At 44.3% G+C, this 16,118-nt stretch overlaps 2 protein-coding genes across 2 annotated transcripts in view; both read left to right on the top strand.

Annotated features, from left to right (window-relative positions):
* Positions 1–1,881: 1,881 nt before the first annotated feature.
* On the top strand, positions 1,882–3,527 carry LOC141407763 (uncharacterized). The gene is given in 3 exon segments (XM_074003173.1): positions 1,882–2,637; positions 2,640–2,775; positions 3,361–3,527. Coding segments are annotated over 3 exon segments (1,059 nt in total).
* Positions 3,528–10,588: 7,061 nt separating this feature from the next.
* LOC135965267 (ankyrin repeat domain-containing protein 18B-like) overlaps positions 10,589–16,118 on the top strand; it is a 45,965-nt gene continuing 40,435 nt past the window's right edge. The window contains exon 1 of the mRNA XM_065521791.1: positions 10,589–10,709. Coding sequence (XP_065377863.1) covers positions 10,611–10,709 — 99 coding nt within the window. The 5' untranslated portion in view covers positions 10,589–10,610. The remainder of the gene's footprint in view (positions 10,710–16,118) is intronic.

Below are 16,118 nucleotides of genomic sequence, written 5' to 3'. Positions count from 1 at the left end.
CTGTCTTGGCTCTGCCCTGACCCTGGCCCTGAAGTGGATTTGAAGGTATCCTGTCCCCGGTTTAATCTGGCTCTGCCTTGGCCCGTCCATCTCCTGCCCTTACCGTGGCCCTGCCCCTTCCCTGGCTCCGCCCTGGTCTTGTGCTTACCTTGACCGAGGCCTTGGCCCTGCCCCAGCCTTGTCCCAGACCTGGCCATGGCCCTGCCCCTGCCCTGGGCCGGTGCTGGCACTGGCATGGACCCTGGACCTGGCTCTTGGCTACTTAAGGCCATACCCTGGCCCAGCCCTCCTCCTGACCCTGTCCTGGCCCTAATTTGCCCTGGCCCTACCCTGGTATGCTATTCAGGCCCCACCCCTGACCCTGTCTCTGTCCTGGCTCTAGCCAAGTTCCTGGTCCTGCCATGGCCGTGTTCCTGACATTGCCCTTTCCTGGTCCTGGCCCTGGCCCTGCCCTGGCCCTGCTCTGGCCCTGGTCTGAACCCTGGCCCTACAGTGGACCTGCCTAGACTCTGCCTCTGGCCCTACCTCTTCCCTGGCCATACCCTTGCCCTGGCCTAGGCTCTGGTCCTGGTTCTTGTCCTGCCCCAGCTGTGGCCCTGGCCCTGCCCTGCCTGTACCCTGTTCTATCCTGGCTGGCCCTGCCGTGGCCTGGTGTTGCTATTGCCCTGTCCTAGCCTCCCTTGCTTTTGCCCTAGATCTGCCCTGGCCTTTGCTCTTGTTTTGGTTCTACCACTGACTCAGCCCTGGACCTTCCCTGACCTTGTCTCAGCCCTGTCACTGCCCTGGCCTTGCCTTGGCATTTGCCCTACTCTCTCTAATGCCTGGTTCAGGTCCTGCCTTGCTCTGCTCTTGTTCTGTCCTGGCACAGCCCTGGCCCTGGCCCTAGCCCTGGTCCTGCCCTTATGCAGGCCTCACCCTGCCACTGCTCTGGCTTTGACCTGGACCTTGGCCATACAGTGACCCTGTCTTGACCCTTTCCTGGCCCTGCCAAGGATTTGCCCCGGCTCTGTCATGGCCCTGGCGTTTTCTTGGATTTGGATGTGTCCTGTCCCTTATTTGCCCCGGCCCTTCCCTAGTTCTGTCCTCCACTTCTCTGGGGTAGGGACAGGGTCAGGACCAGGCCAGGGCAGGGTCAGGACCAGGGTAGGGCCTTGGTAAGACCTGAAGATGGGAAGGGTCAGGGCAGCAGCAGGACCAGGGAAGGGTCAGGGCCAGGGATATGGTAAGACTAGGGGCAGAGCCAGCGCTAGGGCTGAGCCAAGGCAGAGCAGGAGAGATTACATTAGGTTATTATTTAGAAATTTTGTTTTAGATTTTTAAGGTAACTATAGTAGTCATAATAATATCTCCACTATGTTGTTTGTAATAGCAATATTATTTGCAGTAAATAATTACTAAATTTTAACTTATACTTTCTTTGCTTCCGGTAGTGTTCTGTGAGTATAATTTTATAAACACGTATATATGTGAGGCATCGATTCTCACAATTACTCTATGTGCTGGGTACTTATGGGATCCCCATTTTCCTAACGTAGGAAACAGACCAAATAGGTTAAGTACTTGGCCAGATTACTCCCAGCACTTTGGGAGGCCAAGGCAGGGGGATGGCTCGAGCTCAGGAGATTGGGACCAGCCTGGACAACACTGTGAAACCCCATCTCTACTAAAAATGTACAAAAATAGCTTATTAAAGTTTCTTGTAGGATTCTGGTTACAAAACACTGGTCAAATACACAGGGCATGGTTTGGGCAGGGCCGGGAACAAGGTCGGGCCAGGAAGGGGCCAGGGCCAAGGCAGGGCCAGAGCTAGACTTGGAGGTGTCCTGGCCCTGATTTGTCCTGCCCCAACGTTGGCCCAGCCCTGCTCTGGCACTTCCTGCCATGCCCTGTCCCTGGCCTGAGCATTGGCCCTGGCCCTGTCCTGCTTCTGGCCCTGTCCTGGAGTTGACCAGGCGTTGCCATGGCCCGGTCCTGCCATCGCCTTGCCCTCTGTCCTGGTGCTGCCGTGGCCTCAACCCTCGACCTGCCCTGACCCTGCTCAGCCCTGGAACTAACCTGACTCTGCCTTGGTGCTGGTCCTCTCCTCTCTATGGCCTGGCTCTGGCCCTGCCTTGTACATGCTCCGCCCTGCATGTCCCAACCTGGGCCCAGCCCTGGTCCTACCGTGTTCCTGGCCCTGGTTGTACCCTTGTTCTGGCCCTGACCCTGCCCTGGCTCTCTTCTGGCCCTTCCTTGGTCCTGCTCTGCCCTTCCATGCCCTGGCCTTGCCCTCACCCTGCACTGGCCCTGCACTGGTCCTGCTCAGCCCTGACACTGCCTTGGCCCCGGCTCTGCCTTCTCCCGAGCCTTGTCCTTGCCCTGCCCTGGCCTGACCCTGGGCCTGCCATGTCCATGACGTGGCCCTGGACCTGCCTTGCCATTCTCTGTCCTGGCCCTGTATTGTCCCCACCATGCTCTGGTCCAGCCCTTGCCCTGGTCCTGTTGCCAGTCCTGCTACTACTATGGCCCTGCCCTGTTTTTGGCCATGCCCTGTGTTACTGTAGCCCTGCCCTGCGTTGGCCCTGGCCCTACCCTGGCCTTCTCTTATCCTGGCCTGTCCCTACCCTGGCCTTTTCCACCCTGGCCTTTTCCACCCTGGCCTTTTCTACCCTGGCCTTGCTGTTCCCTGGCCTTGTCCTGCCCTGGCTCTGCCCTTGCTCTGGATCCTCCCTGGTTCTGCCTTCTCCCTGGCCCTGCCCTTGCTCTTGTCCTGTCCCTGGCCCAGCTTTGTCCTGGGTCTGACCCCTGGCCCTGACAATGCCCAGGCCCCACACTGGCCATGCCTTGACCCTGGCCCCTCCTTTGGCCCTGCCCTGGCCCTGTGCTATCTTAGTCCTGCCCTGGCCCTACCCTCACCCTACCCTGGCCCTGCCCTACCCTGGCCTTGCCCTGCCATGATCTTGCCTTTGGCATGCCCTGGCTCTGGTTCTGTCCTGGCCCTGCCCTTGCCCTGGACCCTCCCTGGCCATGTTTTTTCCCTGGTCCTTCTCTGGCCTTGCCCTGGCTCTGGCCCCTTTCTGGTCCTGCCGTGTTTCTGGTCTGCCCTGTCCATGTCCCAGACCTGGCTCTGGTCCTGGACTTACCTCTCCCTGCTCTGCCATACCCTGGCCCATTCCTTGCTCTCCACTGAAGCTGGCCTGCCTTGGCCCTGTGCTACCCTAGACCTTCCCTGACCCTCTGCCAGCCCTGGCCCTGCCATATCCCTGCCCCGGCCCTGGTTCTGCCGTGCTTTGGGCCCTGGCCTTGGTCCTGACTTGTCACTGGCTGTGACCCTGCCCTTGGTTTTTCTTTGGCCGTGACCCTGCCCCCGTTCTGTCCTAGTCCTGGCCCTGTCCCAGTTCTGGTCGTGCCCTGGCCCAGCCCTGACTGGTCAGTGCACTACCTTGGCCCTGCCCTGTCCAACGCTGCCCATGCCGGGGCCCTGCCTTGGCTCTGGTCCTGACTTGGCCATACCCATGGCCCTGCCCCTGGTCCTGCCATATCCCTGACCCTGACTTGGCCCTGGTCCTTATCTGGCTCTGGTCCTGCGCTGCTTCTGGCCCTGCCCTGGCCCTGGCACTACCTTGGCCCTGGCCCTGCCAAGGCTCCCACTTTCCCTGGCCTTTCCTTGACCTTGTGCTACCCTGGCCCTGCCATGCCATGGCCCTGCCTCTGCCTTGGCCCTGCCTCTGCCTTGGCCCTGCTCTGGGCATGGCCTTGGCATTTGGCATGGCCCTGCCCTCCCCTGCCCTGCCCCTACCCTGGACCTGCCCTACCACTACCTGGCCTGTCCCAGCCCTGCCCTGCCCTGACCCCATCCTGGCCCTGTCTTGGCCCTGTGCTACCCTGTCCCTGCACTGTCCTGGCCCTGCCCTTGCACTGGCCTTTCCCTGGCCCAGGCCCTGGATTAACAAAGTTGTATAATCATCAATCACCACTGATTCTATGCAGAACATTTTCATCTTCCCAAAAATAAACCTGTTAGTAGTCACTCCCTGTCCCTCTCCCCTCGCAGCCCTTGGCAACCACTATTGTAGTTTTTTGTCTCTGTGGATTTACTTACTCTCAACTAGACATTTCGTACGAATGGAAACATTCACATGCCTTTTCGTGTGGCATGTACCAAGATTTTTGAAGTATACTTTTTAATTTTTGTCTGATGTTTTCTAGATTTTAAAGTTTAGATTTTTTAATCTTTCTGGATTTAGGTTTTTTTGTTTGTTTTTTTGGGTTTTTTTTTTTTTTTTTTTTTTGAGACAGAGTTCTTGTTGTCCAGGCTAGAGTGCAATGGCGTGATCTTGGCTCACTGCAACATCTGCCTTCCAGGTTCAAGCAGTTCTCCTGCCTTGGTCTCCCTGATTTAACCTGGCTCTGCCTTGGCCTGTCCCCGCCCTGGCCCTACCATGGCCCTGCCCCTCCCGTGGCTCTGCCCTAGTCTTGTGCTGACCCTGACCCAGACCTTGGCCCTGCCCCAGCCTTGTCCTAGACCTGGCCATGGCCCTGCCCCTGCCCTGGACCTGCGCTGGCACTGGCATGGACCCTGGCCCTTGCTCTGGCCCTTTGCTAGTTAAGGCCATACCCTGGCCCAGCCCTGGTCCTGATGCTGTCTTGGCCCTAATTTGCCCTGGCCCTACCCTGACCCTGCTATTCTGGCCCTAGCCCTGGCCCTGTCCTGGCCCTAGCCCCATTGCTGGTCCTGCCATGGCCCTTGTCTTGACATTGCCCTTTCCTGGTCCTGGCCCTGGCCCTGCCCCAGCCCTGCTCTGGCCCTTGTGTGAACCCTGGCGCTGCAGTGGACCTGCATGTAATCCCGAATAGCTGGGATTGCTGGCATGTGCCACCGTGCCTGGCTAATTTTGTATTTATAGTAGAGATGGGGTTTCTCCATGTTGGTCAGGCTGGTCTTGAACTCCCACCCTCAGGTGATCCGCCTGCCTTGGCCTCCCAAAGTGCTAGGATTACAAGTGTGAGCCACCATGCCTGGCTAAAAAATATGTTTTAAAAAATGTATTACCAAAAAAAAAAAAAAAAAAAAAAACTAGCTAGATGTGGTGGCAGGCACCTGTGATCCCAGCTACTCAGGAGGCTGAGGCAGGGAGAATTGCTTGAACCTAGGAGGTGGAGGTTGCAGTGAGCTGAGATCATGCCACTGCACTCTAGACTGGACAACAGAGCGAGACTCCATCTTAAAAAACAAAAAATGAAATAATAAAGTAGTATTCTTACCCTTTTCTACTCACATTCCCACTGAGCTTATTAGTAGTATTGGCTGATGTGTATCCTTCCACTCACATCTACTTACCCATACATTCAAATGCAAAATACACACATGCAGGATGGTTGTGGTTGTATTTTAAAATGAAATTATTTTATGCACATTACTTTGCATCTTGCTTTAAGAAAATATTTTAGCTGTTCCTCAAAATAGTTGATAGAGATTTAACATATTCTGAGTCCTCAGCAGACGGCTTGTGAAGGCAGCACCACAGCAACAGTTGCTCAGAGGGAACTGATTCAGGAACCTCGATTTAGCAATAGAGCCTAGGGTTTTCCAGCTCAGTGTCTTGAGCCTGTCTCTGCTGGTCATGTCAGTTACGTACTATTCAATCCAGAAGGTGCTATTTACATTGTAGTACATACATAGTCATTGCCTACTGAGTCATATAGATAGAAAAGCCAGTTATAAATTTTATGCCCCCCGTTTGCTGCAGCTGTCAGTGGTGAGAAGAATGATTGAGTGTAGCTATAGGAGACTACTTCCATTGGCATGCCGCCTGCCTAACATACACAATTTTGTTAAGATATACAGATAGAATTATTATGCTAATAGCAAATATTTTATGTAGCTCACTATGTTCCACGTACTCTTCTAAGGGCTTCATGTTAATCCCCAGTTATACACCTGGTTGGGGGAGGTGACTCATGCCAGTAATCCTAGCATTTTAGAAGGTTGAGGCAGGAGGATCGCTTGAGCCCAGGAGTTTGAGACTAGCTAGAGCGATATAGTGAGACCCTGTCTTAAAAAAAAAAAAAAAAAAATTTAAATACTTACTGAGGCATGGTGGTGCATGCCTGTAGTCCCAGCTACAATGGGAGGCTGTGGTAGGAGGGTCACTTGAACTTGGAATATTGGGACTGCAGTGAGCGGTGATCAAGCCTCTGCACTCCAGCCTGGGTAACAGAGCGAGACTCTGTCTCATAAGTAAAACGTTTTGTATAGATTCCCATAGAATTGAGTTAGACATCAGGCATAGAATTATTAGCCACTTGATGTCTGGCTTGAGTGTAAAACACGTAATAGGGGGCAGCTTTAAACCATCTCAATCAATAGCCTCTAACTTCTCAAGAAGGTTCTTATTTCATGAATTTCTAAGCGAGAGACTACCTGGATGAAGACATTTGGTGGATACCATTTTGAGATGAGGAATCTCAGTTGGGAAGCAGGGAGACCTCTGCTTTACTGGAGCTGCCAATGATATAGTTGAGTGTCCCCCTGAAAGAAACTTTAGAACAAGACTTTCATCATGCCGCATCTCTATGGAAAAGGAAATTCTTTAAAAGAAAACAAAGGCAAACAATTGATAATCTGATTCTCATGGGAAAGTTTTCATTATAAAAGAAAACAAGGGCTGGGTGCCATGGTTCATGTCTGTAATCCCAATACTTCGGGAGGGTGAGGTGGGTGGGGAACCTGAGGTCAAGAGTTCAAAAACAGCCTGGCCAACATGGTGAAACCCTGTCTCTACTGAAAATACAAAAATCGGCCAGGTGTGGTGGTGTGCACCTGTAGTCCCAGCTACTTGGGAGGCTGAGGCAGGAGAATCACTTGGATTCAGGAGGTAGAAGCTGCAGAAAGCCAAGATAGCACCACTGCACTCCAGCCTGGATGACACAGTGTGACTTCATATCAACAAAAAATGAAAAACAAATAAAAACAATGTATAATGGTCAAAAAAGGACGAAAGAAAGAAAAAAAGGACAAAGTATACTGGTCAGTATTGTAACAGTGAGATAGTCCCTCTTTGAGATTAGAAAATAACAGTATACTCAGAGTAGCATCAATAAGAACCAATGTAAAATAGACAAGATTCACTATCTACAAAAGTCATCTGCACCAAGTAGCAACGTATGAGTGTGTGGTTGAGAATATGGTCAAAATATGTGTCCTAGAAGGAAGAGGCCTCAAGAGAAAGGTCAGAGCTGGAAATGTAGATTAGGGAATCTAGGTCAAAGTTTTGAGATTTTCAGAGTCCTGAGAGAATTTAAAAGGTGAAATAGCTGGGTGTGGTGTCTCATGCCTTTAATCGCAGCACTTCGGGAGGCCAAGGCAGGCAGATCATGAGGTCAGGAGTTCAAGATCAGTCTAGCCAACATAGTGAAATCCCGTCTCTACTAAAAATACAAAAAATTAGCCAGGTTATGGTAGCACATGCCTGTAATCCTAGCTGCTTGGGAGGCTGAGGCAGGAGAATCACTTGAACCCAGGAAGTGGAGGTTGCAGTGAGCCGAGATCATGCCACTGCACTCCAGCCTGGGTGACAGTGGGAGAGTCCATCTCAAAACAAAAAACAAAAACTAAACAAAACAAAAACCAGAAAGGAGTAGAGCTGAACAACACAGGTTGCTGCATTTAGAAATGAAGTGGGGTCAGAGGAGCAGAGGGAGCATTTGGTCACCGCTCGCAGTTGCTGCTGAGTAAAGCGGAGTAAAGTCCTTGACGACCCTTGGAGTTTTTTATTGGAATTATTAAAAATCAGATTTCAGTATAAAAAACAAAGTAAGTGATGAAAAATAGATTTCTAGATGAGACCATGTGTCATAGAGTCCAATGGAAGGGGAGAAACAGGGTAATAGAAAAGCCACAAAAAGTAGACAAAGGTTGTGTTTTTGTTTATTATAGAAAAAATAAACTTTATTTAAAGAGAAGTGATTAAGAGAAAGGGAAAAACTGAAACCTATGGGTGAATACTTAGAATGACATTATTTAACTCAGCCTGAAGACAGATGAGGATCAAAAATGTAATGAACTAGATAAGAGTTTTCTAAAAATCATGTTAGTAAGATGTAATTTAAGAAAACTTGGTATATCTTAAATATTAATGACATTTCTAGAGTATCTTTAAAAACTAAATATAAATATAACTACTATTTTTTTCTTTTTTTTACTAACCCTTAGTATTTTATGTGTAAAAACCCTCATTTGTAACAAAGATTGTTGGCAGTTTAAATTTCAGAAAAGATAATGATGAAAGTATGAATCATTTTTAGCAGTATTAAGAAAAATTACTATTTTTGAAATCTGCCCTCACTGGCATCAGGTTTATAAAATGCACTTTATACACCTGCCTAAATAAGTATTACTCATCCATTTATGAAAAATACGTTTGAGATAAAAGAAGGGTCTCTAGATTTTACAAAATAATTTTAAACACTTTTTTTAAGACTGAAGAAAAAAATGAAGAATTAAGAAAACTTTTTGAGTGAATATCATCACTGGAATATAATGTGAATCGAATAAGAAAGAAAAATCATTAACTAGAACAAAAGGCAACTGGGTAAGGTTTTCCTATTGTAGAACATGTTAACCATTTATTAATTGATTTAACTCTAATTTTACTTGACTAAAACCTAGATACAAATTCATGTTATGTCTGTATTTTCATAATTAAACGAATTCTATTTTGAAATGTATTTTACAAGCTCACAACACAACTTTATAGGCATCTGCGTCGTGGGGGCAGGAGTCAGCTGAGCTGCTGGGGCAAGGTGAAAGTTTTTTGAATGCCAAAATATTATACTTATTTTATTTTATTATTATTATTATTATTTTGCTGGGGGACAGAGTCTGGTTCTGTCTCCCAGGCTGGAGTGCAATGGCCCGATCTCGGCTCACTGTAACCTATGCCTCCAAGCAATTCTCCTGCCTCAGTCTCCTGAGTTGCTGGGATTACAGGTGTGTGTCACCATGCCTGGCTAATTTTTGTATTTTTAGTAGAGACAGGGTTTTTCCAAGTTGGTCAGGCTGGTCTCGAACTCCTGACCTCGTGATCTGCCCGCTGCAGCCTCCCAAAGTGATGTGAGCCACCGCGCCTGGCCACTTACTCTTTAATGGTTTTGAAAACAATGACAAAGCCTTGGACAAGTAATGTCAAGTACACTCTTCATTATCTAGCTTGAATTTTGATTTCTGAAGATATTTTTGCTGTCTGTGGTCATTTTTTCTTCCCTTTGTAGTAACCTCTGCTGCATTCAAATTCTTTAAAGACCTATTTGTGTCATTCTTTAACATCAAAATTTACCTTGATATGTAGCTTATATTTTGTTTCTGCTTCTTTCTTTTTCTTTTAGATATAAAACATATTGGAAGTTTACTCATTTTACACAGTACCTCCGTTGTATACATGAAGTATACATGTTATAAAACTTCTGTTTTACATAAATAAATTTCATATATATATAAATATATGTAAAACCTAAAGAAAAAGTAAAATGAGCATTCACGTTTTGATCACTTTTTTTTTTAATGGAATGTGTCTTTGAAGCCCTGAACACAGCTACTTCTCTATTTATTTACTGAGCACTTAAGTTTGTTTTTGAATCTAATCGACATTTTTCTGACATTGCCTTTCTCTACATGGTTTTGTATCTCTTTCATTTTGTTGACATCATGTCAGCAAAGATCTCTAGATCTCTTCTTCAAAGTCTGTAAATCATCACACATCTCTCTGCCCCTTTCCCTTTTTCTAAAACGGCCTGTTTCCTTTTTCTCCTCAACTCAGATACTAAAGATGTTTTCTTCTCTTTTTCTACATTGAATGATCTCCTTGATGCTTTTTGTGTGTACTTTTTTCTCTTCTTATAGACTGCGGTCAATGGGTGTCAAAATGTATTTTTGTGTCTTTTTCAAACATATGTGTTTTACTTTTTTATCTTGGTTACTCATCTCTGGGTTATGGCTTATATTTAGTAATAGGTTATTTTACTTAGCATACCAACATGGATATGAATAGTTTATTTACAAGAAGTGTAGTTAGGCCAGGTGTGGTGGCTCACACTTGTAATCCCAGCACTTTGGGAGGCCAAGGTGGGTAGATCATTAGAGGTCAGGAGTTCAAGACCAGTCTGACCAGTGAAACCCCATCTCTACTAAAAATACAAAATGAACCAGGCATGGTAGTACACGGCTGTGATCCCAGTTACTTGGGAGGCTGAGACAGGTGAATCACTTGAATCCAGGAGGCAGAGGTTGCAGTGAGCCGAGATCACACCATTGCACGTCGCCCTGGGCAACAAGAGTGAAATTCCATCTCAAAACAAAACAAAACAAAATGTATGGTTATAATATCACTTTACCTGCTATATATGCCATAAATTATTCTTCATATTATTTATCTAAGATTGTAATTTCATATAGAATGCTTTCAAACTATGTTCAGTTGAAACTGAAAGGATCATAGCTTATAGATTTGTTTCTTTGATATGCCATAACATAACATCTTTTTAAACAATTATTAAATAGTTACTCTTAAAAATACTTGACTTACTATGTACATTTTTGCAGATATAAGAAACTCCTGGAAAGGACAATAAATATGTTATATGTATTTGGAAATGAAGACTTTGGTTTCCATGGAGACTTAAAAACAGATAAACTGAAAATGGATATTCTGATTAAGAAGCTAAACCATAAGGTAATTTCTTTTAAAAAAATTATTTTATCTTAAGGTCTAGATTACCTGAGCAAGGCATGCAGGTGTGTTACATAGGTAAACGTGTGCCATGCCATGGTGGTTTGCTGCACCGATCAATCCATCACCTAGATATTAAGCCCCACAGGCATTAGCTATTGATCTTGATGCTCTCCCTCCTGACCCCAACAGGCCCCAGTGTTTGTTGTTTCCCTCCCCAAGTCCGTGTGTTCTCATTGTTCAGTTCCCACTTAAAAGTGAGAAGATGCAGTGTTTGGTTTTTTGTTCCTGCATTAGTTTGCAGAGGATAACAGCTTCAAGTTCATCCATGTCCCTGCAAAGAGCATGACCTCATTCGTTTGTATGGCTCCATAGTATTCCATGGTGTATATATACCACATTTTCTTCATCCCGTCTATCGCTGATGGACATCTGGGTTGATTCCATGTCTTTACTGTTGTGAACGGTGCTGCAGTGAACATACAAATGTATGTATCTTTATAATAGAGTAATTTACATTCCAACATACGGTAATTTTAAATCAGTTTTGGGATCAAAAATCACATAATTTGGGAAAATATTAATAATGAAAAAACCCAAATTCTGCCAAAATATGTTGAGAAAATAGAGGATAAATATATCTTTTCAGATTTTAAATGCATCAGGCTCTTAGTTAATCTTCCCCAGAACTGGGAAGACCTAGAAGGGGAGAGATTGGGCTACATTAATGAGATCCATTTCAATCTCTTGGCCCTGCAGCGGCCATTTCAAAATATGTCAAAAATATATTTAGGGGTTAAATATTTTTATTTCCTTCAGCTTCTTCTCTCTGTGATGCTGGACCGGAATCGGGTTAGAAAGTGAGCCACATTATAAAGTTAATAAAACCCATCTGATGAGATTTTATAGTTTGAAGTGTGTGATTCCCAGACCCTGTGGATAGAAATTGGAGCCAAAGAAAACAAGGTCTTATTCCTCAATATAAATCTCTCAGTGCTTTAAGCAGTGAAAGAAAGATTTTTCATTTAATTTTACTGAGTTGATACTAATGAAAAGAATAGTTTTCAAAACATGAATCCTTTTTTCTATAAAAAGGACATGCTGTTGATTCTCTTAGGCCTTGACCTCTGGCCAGTGATCTGAAACCAAGCAACATCTGTCTCCAGATCACTAGTACCAAAATCACTAGTACCAAATTAATTAGGGGTGGAGGATAACAGGTTTATTGAGAAATAATGAGCACACCATGCAATTCACTAATTATAATATACAATTCATTCACTTTCATATTTTGAGAGAGTTCTGCAGTCCTCGTTACAATCAATTTTAGAACATTTTCATCACCCTAAAAACAAACCCCACATTATTTAGCCATCTTCACTAGTTTCCCCTTCCTCCCTCAGCCCTAGGGAACCACTCACCTTCTTTGTATAGATTTGCCTATAAGCCTCTGAAATAAAAAGCAAGCGGTCTACAGTGACTGGCTTATTTCACTTAGCATAATTTTTCATGCTGCATCTGTGCTGTAGCAGGTATTGATGCAGAGTTTTTGCTCCTTAGTTCAGCTAAATCTGGGTTCTTCTGTCATGACCAGGAAAAATTAAGCACGAAGACACATTGAAGGGTGAGGAGGACAGAATTTATTAAGTGAAAGGAAAGTGCTCAGCAAAGAGAGGGGTCCTGCAAACAGGTTTCCACCTCACAATTGAATACCAGGAGCACATGAGCTGAAGTGGTCAGGCTCCTCCCCTGCATAAGGCGGGAATTCCTGGTGACTCCTCCCCATCCCGCCAGTGCTTGTAGGCCTCCAGTCCTCTGCCGGCATGTCCAGGCAAGACAAGTCCAGGTTCCCTTATCTGCACATAACATTGCAGAAATATCTATTCAAAATCTTTGCCCATTTTTTAAATTGGGTTATCTTGTTGTTTATGAATTGCAGACATTCTTTATATGTCCTATATATGTAAGTCCCTTATCAGATATATGCTTCTCAAATACTTTCTTCTACTCAGTGTCTTACCTTTTCACTTCTTGATACTGTCTTCTCAGGCACAGCAGTTTTCAATTTTGAAGTCCATTGAATCCATTTTTCCTTTGGAGTCATAGCTAAGAAAACACTGCGAAATGCAGTCACAAAGATTTATGCCAGGGTTTTCTTCTGAGGGTTTTATAGTTTTAGCTGTTACAGTTAACTGTTTTGAGTTAATTTTTAAATAAGATATCTGGTCCAGCTTTATTTATTTTTTGCATATGGATACCCAGTTTTCCCAGCACCATTTGTTGAAAAGACTATTCTTTTCCCATTCTGTTCTTTTGTTAACCTTGTATAAAATCAATTGACTGTAAATGTGCAAGTTTATTTTTAGATTATCAACTCTTAGCTTGTTTATGTCTATTCTTATGCCAAGGCCAAATCGAATTTAATGAGGAGTTTTTTTCCATCATATTGCATATTACCAGATGTCTTATGTCATAATAAAAATTAAATGTAGTGGAATATCTTTAACTTCACTTTTTGTGTCTCGAAGATGTCTCTGGCCAGCTTATACCTTACTTAGTCTAAGACATGATGGGAAGTCAGGCTTACAAGACACACTTGATTTCTTTTTTTCTCCGTTCCAACCTTTAGTCTCTTTTCCATTGCCCCACTCTATAGTTATATTTGCGGAAAGTTTTGATCACAGGATATGCTGACGTAGTCTAATATTTAGTGCATTATGTTTTGCTAATTCATTGTACTTCATAGAATCTTCCATAGCTGTCTACCATCCAGGAAGGAGAAGTTTAAGTCTGAGCTGCCAGCTTTCCTCAGTGGAAATCAAGTGAAGTCATCATCTTTCAGTTCGCAGATCCTCTTTCCACCTGGTAGCTGGTTCTCTCGGGTAGCATTGTGGCTAATACTTTTCTTGGTGCCAATCTTGCATTCTCAGAAACCACAGTTCCCTGTATTGACCTCCTTTTGCTGAAACAGAGATGCACAGCTCTGCTTTCTAGCTCAGTAGATGATTCTTGGAATATAAAGTTTAATTCATTCCAAGAAAAAGTCTTAGGAGTGCAGCACTTCAAAATCAGGTAACGTTCAGGCAGTTTATCAGAGACACGTAGTAGATTAGTATTTTGACTTTTGAAATTTCAGAGTGTGCTATAGAGACGCATTGTGGCATAACATAGAGATGGGATGGTCTTAACTCCTCCATACAAACAAGCTTGAAGTAAGGTGAAGGAGAAATTGCATTTGATGTCTTAGCACTCAAAGCGTGCTGTTTATTTTGCTTCTTTGAAGACTAAAAATCATTCCATAATGTTCTCCTTATTTCCTCACTGAGAAAAGGAAAATGAAAATTGAACACTAGATCGATTAATAAATACTCAAAGCTTCTTCTTTTAGGATTTTAGTTCATTGAAATCAGGTAAATGTCTGATTTTGGTTATGTAACCAAGTATTTCTAGTTGTTTCTCAAATCATATGTCTTCTTGCTTCCCAGTCTGGTCTCCTAACTTGAGGGGAAATTGTAAGGAGACACCCTGGCCTTGTTATCAGAGCTCATAATTGAAGGGGGTTTTAGGAAAAGTTCCTCCTCAGCAGCTTATGTCTCTCTCCTGGTTATCTGCTGCTTCTCAGTAATGTTTGCCATCAGTGAATAAATCTCAACATTTATTAGATCCTACTTTAAAGGAGACTCTTTTCTGCTACACAAGTTATGTTTCCTGTCCTTTATTTTTCTAACAATTACCCAGAGTTTTGTGACTTACAAGAAAAACATTTCGTTTGTTCATGAACCTGTGGTTTGGAAAAAGCTTGGCCAGGAGAGCTTGTCTCTGCTCCCCTCAGCTTCTCTAGGAACAGCTGATCATTTGGGGAAATGGAATCATCTGAAGCTTTGCTCACCCACGTGTTTGATGGCTGATACTGGCCATTGGCTGGAACCTTGGTTGGGGCAGGCAGCATGAACACTGACCCTGGCACTGCCAGGCTGTCTTTGTGGCCTGATCTCTCTCACAATCTCTGGGGGCTGAGTTCGAAGGGAAAGCAGTCTGAGATAGGGAAGCCACATGGCATCCCTTTTACTGCATTCTATTCATTAGAAGGAAGTCAATAAGGTTGGCCCATATTCTGTTTTTAAATGGGATGAATATAGCCTCGCTTCTGTTCTAATTGACATATATATATATATATATATATATATATATATATATATATATACACACACACACACACACACACACACACACATAATTATGGCCATAGAGTGACATTTTGATACATGTACATAGTGTGTAATGATCAAGCTAACTAGCACATTTACTACTTCAGTCATTTTTCATTTCTTTGAATTATGAACATTCAAAATCTTCTGGCTTTTAAAAAACATACTATAAATCATAGCCATATTCACCCCACAATACCACAGAACACCGGAACTCATTCCTCTTATCTAACTGTAATTCTCTATCCATTAACCAGCCTCCCCTCTCCTACTTCTGTGAGCTTTTTTGTTGTTGTTAAGAGACAGGACTTTTCTAGTGTAGTCTGGGCTCTGGGCAACTGTAGTCATCCAGATTGGAGACAGTGGTTTGATCATAGTTCACTGTAGCCTCAAACTCTTGGGCTCACATGATCCTCACACCTCAGCCTCCTGAGCAGCTGGGATTATGGGCATGCAGCACTGCACCTGTCTGATTTTTGACTTTGTAGAGATGTCTCCCTATGTTGTCCAGGGTGCACTGGAACTTTTGGCCTCAAGTGATTTTCCTGCCTTGGTCTTTTAAAGTGCTAAGAAATAACAGGCATCAGCCATGTTACCCAGCCCTCAGTTTTTCTTCAGCTCCCACACATGAGTGACAATGTGCAGTATTTATCTGCACTTAACATAACATCCCTCAGACTGATCCACGTGGCCACAAATAACAGGGTTTAATTCCTTTATATGGTGAATAGTATTCCATTGTGTATGTGTACCACAGTATTTTGTCCATTCATTTGGTGGTGGACATATAGGTTGATTTGATACATTAGCTGTTGTGAATAGTGCTACAATAAACATGTGAGGACAGGTATCCTTGTGATCTATTGTTTTCTTTTCTGTTGCCTGAATACCCAGTAGTGGGGTTGCTGGGTCCCTGGGCAGTCCCATTATTAGATTTTTGAGAAAAACTCGTGTTGTTTTCTGTAGTGGCTGCACTAATTTACCTTCCCACCAACAGCATGTAAGAGTTTCCTGTTCTCTGGAGCCTCACCAGCATTTGTTATTTTTATATCTTTTCAATGATAGCAATGTATTCAAATTGAAGCAAGATTATATCACATTGTAGATTTGATTTATATTTCCCTGAGGATTAGTGATACTGAACATTTAAAAATTTATTTGTTGGCTATTTGTATTTCTTTTTTCTAAAAACAAGTATAGTTAG

Source organism: Macaca fascicularis, chromosome 10, assembly GCF_037993035.2.
Source record: "Macaca fascicularis isolate 582-1 chromosome 10, T2T-MFA8v1.1".
NCBI classification, from domain to species: Eukaryota; Metazoa; Chordata; class Mammalia; order Primates; family Cercopithecidae; genus Macaca; species Macaca fascicularis.
This window is presented reverse-complemented; position numbering and strand designations above follow the sequence as displayed.